The sequence below is a fragment of the Aspergillus vadensis genome (assembly GCF_003184925.1).
Source record: "Aspergillus vadensis CBS 113365 unplaced genomic scaffold BO88scaffold_2, whole genome shotgun sequence".
In the NCBI taxonomy this organism is placed as follows: Eukaryota; Fungi; Ascomycota; class Eurotiomycetes; order Eurotiales; family Aspergillaceae; genus Aspergillus; species Aspergillus vadensis.
The window spans coordinates 2,410,741-2,422,379 of NW_020292040.1; the positions used below are offsets into that span (position 1 = coordinate 2,410,741).

Here is an 11,639-nt window from a genome sequence, read left to right on the forward strand (position 1 = left end):
CCCACGCCCAAGCTAAAGAGACCTCGTGTGCTTTTATAGGCCTGAGCGACGTCATCAACAACTCTTTGATTCTCTCTGCTACCTTCATAGCAGGCATATTGTTGCAGCGATGGCAACGGCAAGGCTTCGCAGAGCTTTTCGCTACCCTGATGATTCAGGTGATGACGAGCACAGTCGGGAGGAGCTAGACGAAGAAGGTATGAACATACTGACAAATGGTCAAGCAGGAAGCCAATCTAGACGACGTTGCTGACGGTCCGACAGAGCAGGAACGTGTAATAGAGCAGCTGAAAGCACTAAATGAGAAAAGAAACTCTGAATATAGTGTAAATATATTTCCTATCAGAAAACCATTGAACTGAGAGTGAGAGCATTTGCTGAGGACCCATAGATCGTTTTTGCCGCCATCCCGCTATTTTCCAGCTTCGCTTTCATTGCTTCAATACTGTCAGGCTCCTCGAGCCTATCCGAACAATTTCTCTCTTTGCTCGGTGCCCTATCTCTACTAGTCACGGCCTATATCATGATATATCTCCCGCTTGAACGCCCGGATCCTAAAGGCAAGAGACCAATGACCACACCGCATGCTATGGCTAGCATTCGGCCATATATCTTGCCTGTCAATGCTGCGATCTGCGTGCTTCTGGCCCTGGTCTACGCTTCGCAACCCACAACGCAATCCTGGCTGGAGATCCAGCCGGTTACTTATTCGGTTCCAGGAGGTAGGTGACCTTCGGCATCCTTGCTTTGCTTAGCTGCTTCGAGTCTGGCAAAAGATCGGACGAGTACTGACATGACATAGCAATGTTTGCAGCTGTATTAGTCGCACGCCAGGTCATGCTATCAGTTGACCTCAAAGCGCTTGAGAACCTCCGCTATGAGTACAAAGGAGCATAGGGCACGCTGCAATAATATAGTCTTGGTCAAGCACGGCTTTATGGGAAATCACCTGACAGGGGCTGATGCAAGACATCAAGTTCGATCCTGAATTCGTCCGCTGATACATAGCCAAGATAAGCCTGCTCGCTATTTTGCGGAAAAGTGAAATAAATAGAAAAAGAAGTATAACGCCCGACATGCATAGAGCTATAACGACATGAGACACTACTGCTGCGCCCCGAAACTTGTCACTGGCCGGAGAGGTCAGGTGCACTCATAAACGAGCTGTCAAGCCTTTCCAGGGCCGGATCTACCGGTATGTCTCCATAGTCAGGCGCATACTCTGTTACTGGAGGCACCTCCTCGAGCTGAATGCTATGCTCGACCATTGACTGGTTACGCTTGTCGTCGGCTTCTTTCTGGTGCTTTTTCAGCCTTTTGACCTCATCATCGCCGGCCTTCTTCAACCACCTGAGGTTGGATTGTCGGAAATCCACTAAGCTCTCCACACTTCGAGGGTCGGCTATCTTTCGGGTGTCGTGGCCCAACAATGTGCATGTCGGCTCAAAGGGCATCATCGTGGGATCGCGACGACACGCAGCACAACTGCAAATCTTGCGGCACTTTGGGCACTTCCACTCAAATGCCTCCATCGTCTCCTGCGGCTTTATATTGAAAGCCCTAAACAAGCTGCCATAACAGTAGTTCGTCCGGCAGCTAGAACACGAGGCAAGCTTCCACCTTGGCTCGGCATATCTGCAGATATGGCAATTTTCAGTCTGCTGAAATGCGTCAACTCGACGAGTTTTCCTCCGTTTGCGCGCGGAATTAAGTCGCTCCGAATCACTTTCCAGCTCTTCAAGCCGTTCTGACTGAACAGTCGGCTTACTTATGTCGACCCACGGCCGCCGCCTGAGTTCCAACTGGCAAACCTCTGCAAGTGTTCTCTTCTCCAGCCGGCTCCTCTGCGCTGGGAGACTCACGTATGTGTCTCGGGATTTAGAGTTGATGTCGAGTAACTGCAGCCTCCAGGTCTCGTATTTGGCTTGAAGCTCATCCCAAGGGAACTGCTCAACCCATTTGAGCTTAGCTATGCAAGCACAGCTCCTGCCCATCGCATAGCATTCCATGCAAATATCATAAGTGTCTTCTTCGTCTGTGTTTGTTGGTCCCACACAAGATGGGCAAGTTAGGAACCTGTTGAAAATGTTACCCCGGCAGTATGAACATGTAATGTTACTGTCAAAGGCAACATACTCAACATCCTCTTCGGGTAGTTGGTCCGAGAAGCTCTCAGACAAGATGATGTCAGTGAAGAGGCCGAAAAGGTGCTCGAAATCTTTGACAATTTGCTTAAGTGTCGAATCACCACTGTCAACTGTATCTGCCTTGCGGAGGATGGCCGAGTAATGCTCCAATGAATAGAACACTATCGCCTTGTTTTTATACTGTTCGTCTCGGCAAACCATCCTGGCGTGAGGAAGAGCCTCAGTGAGCGCTTTCTCCAGAGTTTCCGGAGTTGTACGATTCCAAGCGACTTTCATTGTCCGTGTTCCTCGATTCCACACTTGGTGTGCTGCTAAAGGGGGTACGAGGATGAAGTCGCCCGGTCGTTGCTCGACAACGTAAGTCTTGAAGGGCGCTGCCTTCCACGCATTTATTTGCGCAAAATGATCCTCAATATCGATGTCGTGACCCAGGGTTGACATCCAATATTCCGAGACTACACGGCGGTCTTTGCTCTCGGTCATGAACCAAATAGACGACCCTGGCTTCGTTTCTTTGCCATATTCAGTGGAACCATCCGACGCCTCCACCATGATGTTCTGGCCCAAGCTAGCACACATTTCCTGATGAGCTGGTGTATAGGTACCCTCGTGGCCGATGTAGCACATCAGGTTTTCTGCACGCATGCTAGGGGGGAGGCAACTCATAAGATCCCCAGGTCTGGCTATCGGGTTGTTTGAGCCCGTAGACTTTTTATTTCTGCTGGAAGATGTACTTCTCTTCGCTCCCGGGCCGTCAAAGCTTTCCTGAAACTGGTTCAAGTAGAACAATCCAGGGGGGATTATCTTTTTCAATTGCTCGCGCCATTGATGAGGACAGTCAATGTCCTTAAGATAGATCCTCTGGCGGTCAGGATCTTTGTAGTTATAGGAAGTCCACTGATTTGCTAGAAGGGGCAAGTTTTTCAGGTAATGTCCAATAGTAAGAGGTAAATCAGTTTTTGTGGTCAAATTCCGAGCGCATTCCGCTGTGTCGTAGAAGCTCTGAGTTAGATAAGCGAGATAGCATAGATGAGGGTTATATCACTCACTTTTCGATGAATAGTGAGTTCTTAGCCATTTCTCTGAGAAAATCGAGTTATTGAGCCGGTGGTTGAAGCCCTCGACTACCAAAGGCTTTCCACCCCGAACCACATGGAGCAACACAAGCTTCTCGAATATCTCCAGCCCATTCTCATCAATCATATCGCAGTGAATCCTGGCAACTTCCTCGAAATTTGGTGTTGAGTTCACGAGTGCTGTGAGGTCCAAGTCTGGAGAAAGTGGCTCAAAAGCCGCTCGTGGTCGCTGGGCGGGCATCCTGAAAGGGGTTCAACAAGGTTGATACGAATAGCTATAGCTCCAGGACGTTCGCCTTCAAATGTATCGATCACCCTATTTCGCGATATTAGACAAAGACAACAAATCTTTTTCCCCGCAGTACAGCAAGTTTTCAAGCTACTGGATGGACCACTGCGCCGAGGTTGTGTTCTCCTGGAGTTCGTGAGAGATGTCGGAGCGTACGTACACCAGAATGATTCATGAATATCGCCCAGGACAGGTATTCAGCTGAGGAGGGCCGATATCAACGCGCTTCAATGAAGAGGCCCGTATGGTGAGCTTCATCACTTGCCCACATACACATATCGCGCGGTCATGACAATACCGAGCAACAGGCGAGCATCAGGAGAGCAACACCACGAGTTTGAGACGGTAAAAGCAGTTGCTCTCTGTGCAGGCTATACCGCACTTCCCAAGTGATGGGAGTAAAGAAAGTATTCAACACCTATAGACACTGCGCAGTTGTTGATTGTCTCGATTCACTCTCGCTGCAGCTGCATCGGCGATTGTGGCATGTGGGTCCCCGTCCGCCGGGCCCAGGAACGCATGGAACCACTGCCGAAAAAGGCTCAAGAACACCTCCGGACGCCAATATCCGTACCTTAAATTTCGCTCATCATGAACTTTTTTCTCTCCCAATCAGTTTTCTGAAGAGTGAATCTCAGGAAGCTCCTGCTCCTGGCATGGAAATTGCTTAGTGGTAGCTGCATCTTACGCTTCTTTTTGCTTCAATTCTTCTCATCTGCTCGTCAATTGACTCAAATAGCGTCTAGTCTGGTCGGCGTGCGGATTCCATCTGCCAAATCGCTGTGCCAGATCGATTCGTTTGTCTCCGTGTAGGATAAACCTGAAACTACTAGTCATACAGGAGGCCAATTGCTACGCACCATCGTCTCAAAAATCTCAACCGGTTCATTATGAGTTGCTTGCACGCCGGCCGGCATGCACGACTATGCCGCCATCTTAGGGAAAGGAGCACTTACATATACCGATTCACCTCTATACAGGGACACCGTTGTCCACTTTCCTTATCGTCGTCTAGAAGATATGGTTATACGGCGACCAACAGCATTCAATCGATCTGCCAGAAATCGAACATTACAACCCACAACCGCCATCCCCGTCGCTCGGCCTTGATACTAAGCCAGGCACACAGTACAACGAGCCAGGCCTCAGTGACATGCTATACGCCACCAAACAAGGGTCTTATCTCTTATTTGCCTCAGTCATGGATACCGTACGCTGAGCTGCTACGCCTCGATAAACCGACAGGTACATACTACCTTTTCTTCCCCTGCGCATACTCAACTCTACTTGCCGCGTCCATTGCGCCGTCCGTCTCAGCCTGGGAGGTCGTTGGAACTACCGGTCTTTTCTTTGCTGGAGCCTTGATCATGCGCGGTGCCGGATGTGCAATCAATGATCTATGGGATAGAAATCTAGATCCGCATGTCGAACGCACGAAGTTCCGCCCAATCGCAAGAGGAGCAATCCCTCCTGGTAAAGCGGTGCTTTTTACAGGCACCCAGTTACTGGCAGGACTTGGTGTTCTTCTTCAATTTCCGTATCAATGCCTTTGGTACGGTATACCTAGTCTTCTTTTGGTGACCACGTATCCTCTTGCTAAGCGCGTTACTTATTATCCCCAAGCTGTTCTGGGCCTTACTTTCTCATGGGGTGCAATCATGGGCTTCCCTGCGCTGGGTGTCGATCTCCTCCATAATAGCGCCGCACTGGAAGCTGCTGCTGCGCTTTACGCTAGTTGTGTGACCTGGACGGTTCTGTATGACATGATATATGCGCATATGGACATTAAAGATGACGTTGCGGCTGGCATTAAGTCTATTGCCCTTCGTCATGAAAAGAACACAAAAGCTGTGCTTTCAGCTCTCGCCGCCGTCCAAGTGCCGTTACTCGCCGCTGCAGGTGTAGCAGCGGGAAGCGGGCCCATCTTCTTCATCGGCAGTTGTGGCAGTGCGGCTGTCACCCTCGGTCTCATGATCTGGAAAGTTCAGTTAAAAAACGTACAGAATTGCTGGTGGTGGTTTAAGAATGGTTGCTTGCTCACCGGTGGAGGCATTACCCTGGGAATGTTCCTTGATTATGTCGCGAAAACCACTGGGTTTTATGATCCGGACGAGGAGCCGGTTTCCCTGGAGAGCTGATAGAAAACAAATACCCTACGTTCTTCTTTTCAGGTCCTGAAGCTCTAGCTAACCTCTTTATTTATCGTCCTTGCCAATACCTAAATACTGCTCCACCTTATCGACTATGGTTTCCCATTCCATCATCCCCCCGGTTCCTGTATCGCCGCAAGCAAGAGATTTGTCTATCGGGTTAAGTACAGATACCCAACCCTCGTTGTTGCGAGAGTTTACGCCCCATTCATCATTCAGTATAGCCAGTTGCTTTGCGGTGATCGGATGAAACCACATTGCTGTATTCATGGCAGGGGCAACAAACACAATGGGCTTCTTCTCCTTAAATGTGGCGTCCACCGATCCCGTCGTGTCCCATGCTCGCAAAACAGAGAGAAGAAGATTATCTGAAATTCCCATGGTCATTTTGGCCATGGTGTTGGCGGATAAAGGAGCGATGAGTAGAATATGTGCCCATTTTCTGAGCTCTATATGTAGGATTGGCTCGCCACGAATCCAAGTGTGCCTCCACTCATCCTCGTCTCGGTAAATAGCATCCACACCCGGAAGTTCGAGGAGATTTTCGAGCAATGGTTGCTCGTGACTCTGTCCCTTAAGAAATTCAGCCGCTGATCTTGTAACGATTATGCGGATAGAAACATTCGAATGGCGGCCAAGGGCTTTAGCGATATTGGGTAGTTTAATGGTCGCAACCGACCCACTGGCTGCAAGAAGCACATGAATTTTATTGTCACCCATGTGATGTTGGGCTTTGAACGGAGCTGGTGAGGATTCCATGGGGCTGTTGGGCAGATACTGGCCGAATTGGGCAAATGATATGATGAGTGCAAATGTCGAAACGCGGGGTGATGAAATAATTCAGAATTGGAGTTGCGGGGTGTTTGCGAAAGCACACGCGGGGTGTTTTGGAGGAGTAACCTGTTTATCAATTACTCTGCTAACATTTCCGGTAAAATTCAAGACATTCACAGTCTGCCACGTAAGGATAATTTACACAACACTTTCAATATAGATCATGGGCCAATTCTATCTTTGACTGTCCACTTTCAATTTCACCAAGTCGAAATTTTGCTCGGAGATTAATGGGGAGCCGTCAGCTACCTTGACTAGATGTCCTGTTTTACCGCTCCTGGTATTTCGAGTAAGCTCTTATTTAATATGATCTACTTCTGTAAACGAAATTTACTATTCGTACATTCTTGCCAAATGCATAGACACCTGCTCACTGGAATTTTTTATAAGTGCAAAGAAGTCTGGATCACATGACTGGGACTGGGAACTGTTCCTTATTAATGTCAACAACTACAATGGCTGCTTAGTGAGCATGTGTAGCCAAGTTCTCCGCATGTGCTAACTAAACCCTCGGACTTCGGTGCATATAGACAAGCAGAGCTTGACTTCAGCGGCAATTATTTGACGTTTCTATTCTCACAAACTAATAACCTCATCATGTTTTCTAGGACTTTGGCCTCATCGGTACGTATTGCGAACCCGTACTTTGCTGATCTCTCAGCTATTAGACATACTGCTCCTTCGTTCTTCATGAACATAGCTAAGTTTACGATAAATTTTTATTAGGCGTTTCGGCCACTTTTCCGACAACCTCAAGTGTTGCAACCTAGATTCGCCGGCATTCAGCTTCCCTCTACCCTCTATGCCCGGTATCTGTCTTCGGAGACACGAACAGCTATTGACAAAGCTGTCGCATCTGCACCCGTCGTTCTTTTCATGAAGGGCACGCCAGAGACGCCGCAGTGCGGTTTCTCTCGAGCCAGTATACAGATCTTGGGACTGCAGGGAGTGGACCCGAAGAAGTTCGTTGCATTCAATGTGTTGGAGGATTCAGAACTTCGTCAGGGTATGCTTTATAGATGGACTTTTGTCGTCAATCTCTATTTCAAATCAACTAATACTAGGTCTCCCAGGTATCAAAGAGTATTCCGACTGGCCCACAATCCCGCAATTGTATCTGGAGAAGGAGTTCATTGGTGGCTGCGATATCCTGATGTCTATGCATCAGAATGGAGAACTTGCTAAATTGCTCGAAGAGAAGGGGGTCCTTGTGGCGGCCGACTAATATTAGGAATGTGATATAGCGCAGCTGCCTCGAAACACATACTGTACATTTACAAACTATCATACCATTTTTTCGTCCGAAAAAGAACTTTGTTAGCCGTAGATGCATTTGTGCTTGTGACTCAATCTCCGCATTGCATTTTGGCGCGATCGAGGATGGGGAGATAGAGAAGCTTCTGTCATGACGTACGCATTGTCCAAACTTCATCCTGCTCTTCATGTGCTTGACTTTTTGGTATGCATAAGAGCGGCTTGGTCTTCGCTATCTCCGAGCATCCCTCCCTTATTCTCCTTCTTCTATATTATATATCATTTCAAGCTCTATGGAAGCGCTTTTGCCCGACTTTATTATACACCGTTGCTACCTAGGCAGATGCCGACTCTTTGGACTTGGCCAACTCCTCGACAACACCCTTCTCGAGTTTGGCGCGCTGTCTTTCTTCATAGGCTTCCCTACTTTTCAATATCCTGTCAACGATCTCACCGGCATTGACATGCTGGTACGTATGGCTGGATGTCTCTCTGAAAATACCCATCCGCTTGGGTGCCATATAGGGATCATAGGTGAGGGGTATGAACGTAGTAGGGCCGTGGTAAACTGCATCTGGAACGCCTAAGGGCATGGCCTCCAGGTATGACTGACTTGGGGAGAATGGCGAGGAAAAGATCACGGCATGTATATACTAAACTCTGGTTAGCAGGTTGATACTTCACTTCAAGATTCCAGGCACCTCGAATTACGTACGCGACACTGCAGAACGCATAGCCCGCGTTCAAAGATGTTCATAATGGGGTAGTTGAGGCCTTTCCAGTGGTTTATAACATCGTCGTCATGTATGCCAGCAACAACATAAGCAGGGCCATAGTCCTCTCCGTATTCTTTGACTCTCTTATTTTTTTGCTCTTCGTCATACCAACCACGCCGGCGGCCTTCCAGTTCCTCCTGCGTTAGGACCTGTCGAAGGAATTCGATGTGCCCGGATGAGAACAAGTCAAATCCCCCATCAACATAGATGATTCGCTGTCCTGGCCTTGGCGACTTTCCGTTTACAGTTGTCTCGAATGTTCCAGGTTCCTCGACTGTATTCCCAAGTTTTGCAGAACTCGATCCGTTCCAAATCCAAACCTGCGGGCCAGGCTGTAGACCAGTTTCGTCAGTGGCATAATCACGAATCCTTTGCATGAGACTATTGGCCGACTGCTTTCGCTCTTCCAGACTTCCAGATCCTTCTTCTCCGTTGAGGGTATCTTTTACGCTCTTGACGAAATGGTTTTTCGTACACAGAAGCATTCGCCCAACAAGGTCTGTCGTGGATATTCCCGGCGTTCTCTTGACCACACGAAAGCGCCCTGCAGCTTTAACAAACCGGTAGCAGTCCTCCCCATTGCTGTCGGAGGTGATATCATCGCCATGGACGACATACTTGCAGCCGTAGTGAGATACCCAAGGTAAAAATGTCACGTAAGGAGCAGAGGGAACGCAGCGAGTCACCCAGCGACATGCTTCCACTGCAGCTACTCTAGACTTGGGTCAGACGGGTAATGGGCTGCTTGATATGGGCAAACTAACCGTTCGTCCAGTGTCATAACTGTCGGCCCCTTATTCTCGAGGATTGCTTCGTCAGAGTGCACACCGACATAAAGCTCGTCTCCCAATTGGCGAGCCTGGAGCATAGCACCCGCATGACCTATACAAAAGTCAGCCTTGTGGTGAAGGTGTTGTGTAAGGTACGAGCAAAAGGTGCATACCATGATGGCTAAAGTCAAAGCATCCGTCTACCCAGATGCGATTGTCCGAAATGGGTACATCATCTTGGGGGTCCACGGGCCACTCTCCTGGCGCGGGGATCATGTCTTCTGGAGTGGCGCTCATTTTTGTAGGGCAACTTCGTATGGAGGAAACATAAACCAAGAAGCAATTGCCAGAGATTTAATGGGTACCCTATTACCTTATGATTGTATTGAAGCGTTCGGGTAAGCTGTCGACGGGTTGAGACCGTGAAACGACTTAGGGAGTCCACCTACCTAACCCGACTAGGCGGGCTGAAGAGGGGCAATGTGGCATGCGGAGAAGGAGGCGGGATGACATCGTAGGATTCGGAACGGGGCGATACATTATCAGTCCCCGCCTACCATACCTTTATAGTGGTACCTACACTTTCTATGCTTGGTATATATTTCAGAAGTACCTTCTGATACAAACTCTCAGGTAGTATTACATCCATTTTGTGTCACATTAAGATGTGTTAAGAATACTTTTTAGACTTGATTTTAATCATTAGAGATTCTATACTGCCATAGTGAGCGTTCCGGTTGAAAGACTGTATTTGTCAAGAGAACTTGTTCCATTGACATATTGCATGGTGGAAACGAGGGATTTTCGACCATGCCAGGAGGATAGGGGACCAAGGAAGCCCCATCATAAGTTGTCATGCTCTAGAATTATCGAGAGCAAACCACCCTGATGTGTAAATGGCATCTCCATTACTCAAATGCGTTACGAAGAAGTAGGGTTAGTTCAATATGCCCATTATTCCTCTATTTTGGTGCATATATAGTACTTATGGTATATGAACACGACGTCGGAAAAAGAGACAGGTGATAAAAACGAAAGAAAAGTCTATAACTTTTGGTTGTACATGTCTCATAAGTTGCGCGTGATAGCAGAAACAAAAGGCGCTGAGGCAAGGCATTAAAAGACAATCACGAGCAGATGCGGTCCGGACCAATTGCAGAGGGAAGATCCATCGGGAATATAGAAAAACAAACGCTTCGATTAAGACACATGGATGAAGGCGAAAGACGGGAAAGAGGGACGCCAGTTAATGCAAACGCTCAAAAACGTATGACGGAAAAAGATAGACCAAGACCCCAAGCCCCAGCTGTAGTTAGGATTGAAGCTTAGTGCTCTCGAGTTCACGTTGTTCACTGAAAACTCGGCGACTCATCTCAAGAACAGCCTCAAACCCTTCTCGGCCCTTCTTCGCGTTCTGACTGAATCTCTCCACGCTAGCTTCTTCTACCTTATTCTTTATTTTCTGCCATCCGCCACACAGGGCAGTAATCTTCGCCTCTTGGTTGAAATCGGTAGTTGAGGAAGGGTTTGACGGCGACGGCTGATAGATAACAGTCTCCTTGACGTTCAAGACGTTGGACCATGTAAGGTTGGTCGAACACATCGTGACCTTTTTCGAGACAGGATCGACGTAGGACACTTCGTAAACATGCGACGTAGCACTGCCTCCAAAGAGTGAAAGAACCCATTGCGGCACTGATTGGTTACATGTGATCAGACGCTCTGTCCGCAGCTATACAACAAGACAATCAGCCAAATGTTGCACGGTAAGAATGAGAGTAAGATGGTCGATGATACGTACAATTCCAGTATCAGCATCGACTGCCCGAGATAGGGTGTCTACTGCCACGACATGTGTAGACTTGTCATTCCAGGGACAATATTTGCGCCAGTTTGCCGCCGAAACTTCTTCCCAGGAATAATCAAAAGTGCACGTCGAAGAAAAGACTCTCATGTCGATAGACTGCAATCTGAAACGTCCCTTGGGATCGTGATAGACAAGGAGTGACCGTATGCTTATAGAACACTTCGAGAACAAAATAAGATGCACGTCCAAGGAGAAGAAGAGAGAGAGCCAGACCGGGAGCGAAACCCAAGTCTGTGGCGGTAGGTGCTTCGGAGATAGGTTCTTATGGATTCGATAACTACGAGGAGTTCAGGATGCGGCAAATGATCAACTACTACAGGATGAGTAATGAGAACTCCACATGAGTGGTTGTGAAGGCGGACGCAGTGAGTGAGAGTGGCGATCGCCAATTCTGTGCAATATAGCGGTAGGATTGGTAGAAAATTTGAGAATTTTAGCCCCGGATTCCGCGTTCTTCTCCTGGCAAAGAATCAGTG

At 48.2% G+C, this 11,639-nt stretch overlaps 7 protein-coding genes across 7 annotated transcripts; 3 read left to right on the forward strand and 4 right to left on the reverse strand.

Annotated features, from left to right (window-relative positions):
- Positions 1-109: 109 nt before the first annotated feature.
- Positions 110-1,012, forward strand: BO88DRAFT_468808 (uncharacterized protein; the record flags this gene model as incomplete). The annotated part of the gene is made up of 4 exons (XM_025711577.1): positions 110-197; positions 232-326; positions 392-722; positions 803-1,012. 4 exons carry the CDS (start codon positions 110-112, stop codon positions 895-897), a joined length of 609 nt encoding a protein of 202 aa, XP_025567810.1. The 3' UTR covers positions 898-1,012.
- BO88DRAFT_110832 (putative JmjC domain protein) lies at positions 929-3,750 on the reverse strand. The gene is made up of 3 exons (XM_025701269.1): positions 3,673-3,750; positions 3,197-3,539; positions 929-3,133 (listed from the first exon to the last, which is right to left on the reverse strand). The coding sequence occupies exons 2-3, from the start codon at positions 3,462-3,464 to the stop codon at positions 1,128-1,130; spliced, it is 2,274 nt and encodes a 757-aa protein (XP_025567811.1). The 5' UTR covers positions 3,465-3,539; positions 3,673-3,750; the 3' UTR covers positions 929-1,127.
- A 652-nt stretch (positions 3,751-4,402) lies between these two features.
- On the forward strand, positions 4,403-5,650 carry BO88DRAFT_411380 (putative para-hydroxybenzoate-polyprenyltransferase Coq2; the record flags this gene model as incomplete). Its single annotated transcript, XM_025708035.1, has 1 exon — positions 4,403-5,650. The coding sequence occupies one exon, from the start codon at positions 4,403-4,405 to the stop codon at positions 5,648-5,650; it is 1,248 nt and encodes a 415-aa protein (XP_025567812.1).
- A 28-nt stretch (positions 5,651-5,678) lies between these two features.
- BO88DRAFT_110891 (putative flavoprotein) lies at positions 5,679-6,587 on the reverse strand. The gene has a single exon (XM_025701271.1). The coding sequence runs from the start codon at positions 6,419-6,421 to the stop codon at positions 5,708-5,710; it is 714 nt and encodes a 237-aa protein (XP_025567813.1). The 5' UTR covers positions 6,422-6,587; the 3' UTR covers positions 5,679-5,707.
- Positions 6,588-6,678: 91 nt separating this feature from the next.
- On the forward strand, positions 6,679-7,823 carry BO88DRAFT_110902 (monothiol glutaredoxin GRX5). The gene is made up of 4 exons (XM_025701272.1): positions 6,679-6,785; positions 6,887-7,120; positions 7,223-7,502; positions 7,570-7,823. Exons 2-4 carry the CDS (start codon positions 7,094-7,096, stop codon positions 7,719-7,721), a joined length of 459 nt encoding a protein of 152 aa, XP_025567814.1. The 5' UTR covers positions 6,679-6,785; positions 6,887-7,093; the 3' UTR covers positions 7,722-7,823.
- BO88DRAFT_401596 (ethanolamine-phosphate cytidylyltransferase) lies at positions 7,800-9,776 on the reverse strand. The gene is made up of 4 exons (XM_025705883.1): positions 9,470-9,776; positions 9,291-9,408; positions 8,466-9,240; positions 7,800-8,403 (listed from the first exon to the last, which is right to left on the reverse strand). Exons 1-4 carry the CDS (start codon positions 9,591-9,593, stop codon positions 8,086-8,088), a joined length of 1,335 nt encoding a protein of 444 aa, XP_025567815.1. The 5' UTR covers positions 9,594-9,776; the 3' UTR covers positions 7,800-8,085.
- Positions 9,777-10,255: 479 nt separating this feature from the next.
- On the reverse strand, positions 10,256-11,386 carry BO88DRAFT_441102 (putative mitochondrial protein sorting (Msf1)). The gene is made up of 2 exons (XM_025709851.1): positions 11,098-11,386; positions 10,256-11,028 (listed from the first exon to the last, which is right to left on the reverse strand). The coding sequence occupies exons 1-2, from the start codon at positions 11,248-11,250 to the stop codon at positions 10,609-10,611; spliced, it is 573 nt and encodes a 190-aa protein (XP_025567816.1). The 5' UTR covers positions 11,251-11,386; the 3' UTR covers positions 10,256-10,608.
- Positions 11,387-11,639: the final 253 nt, after the last annotated feature.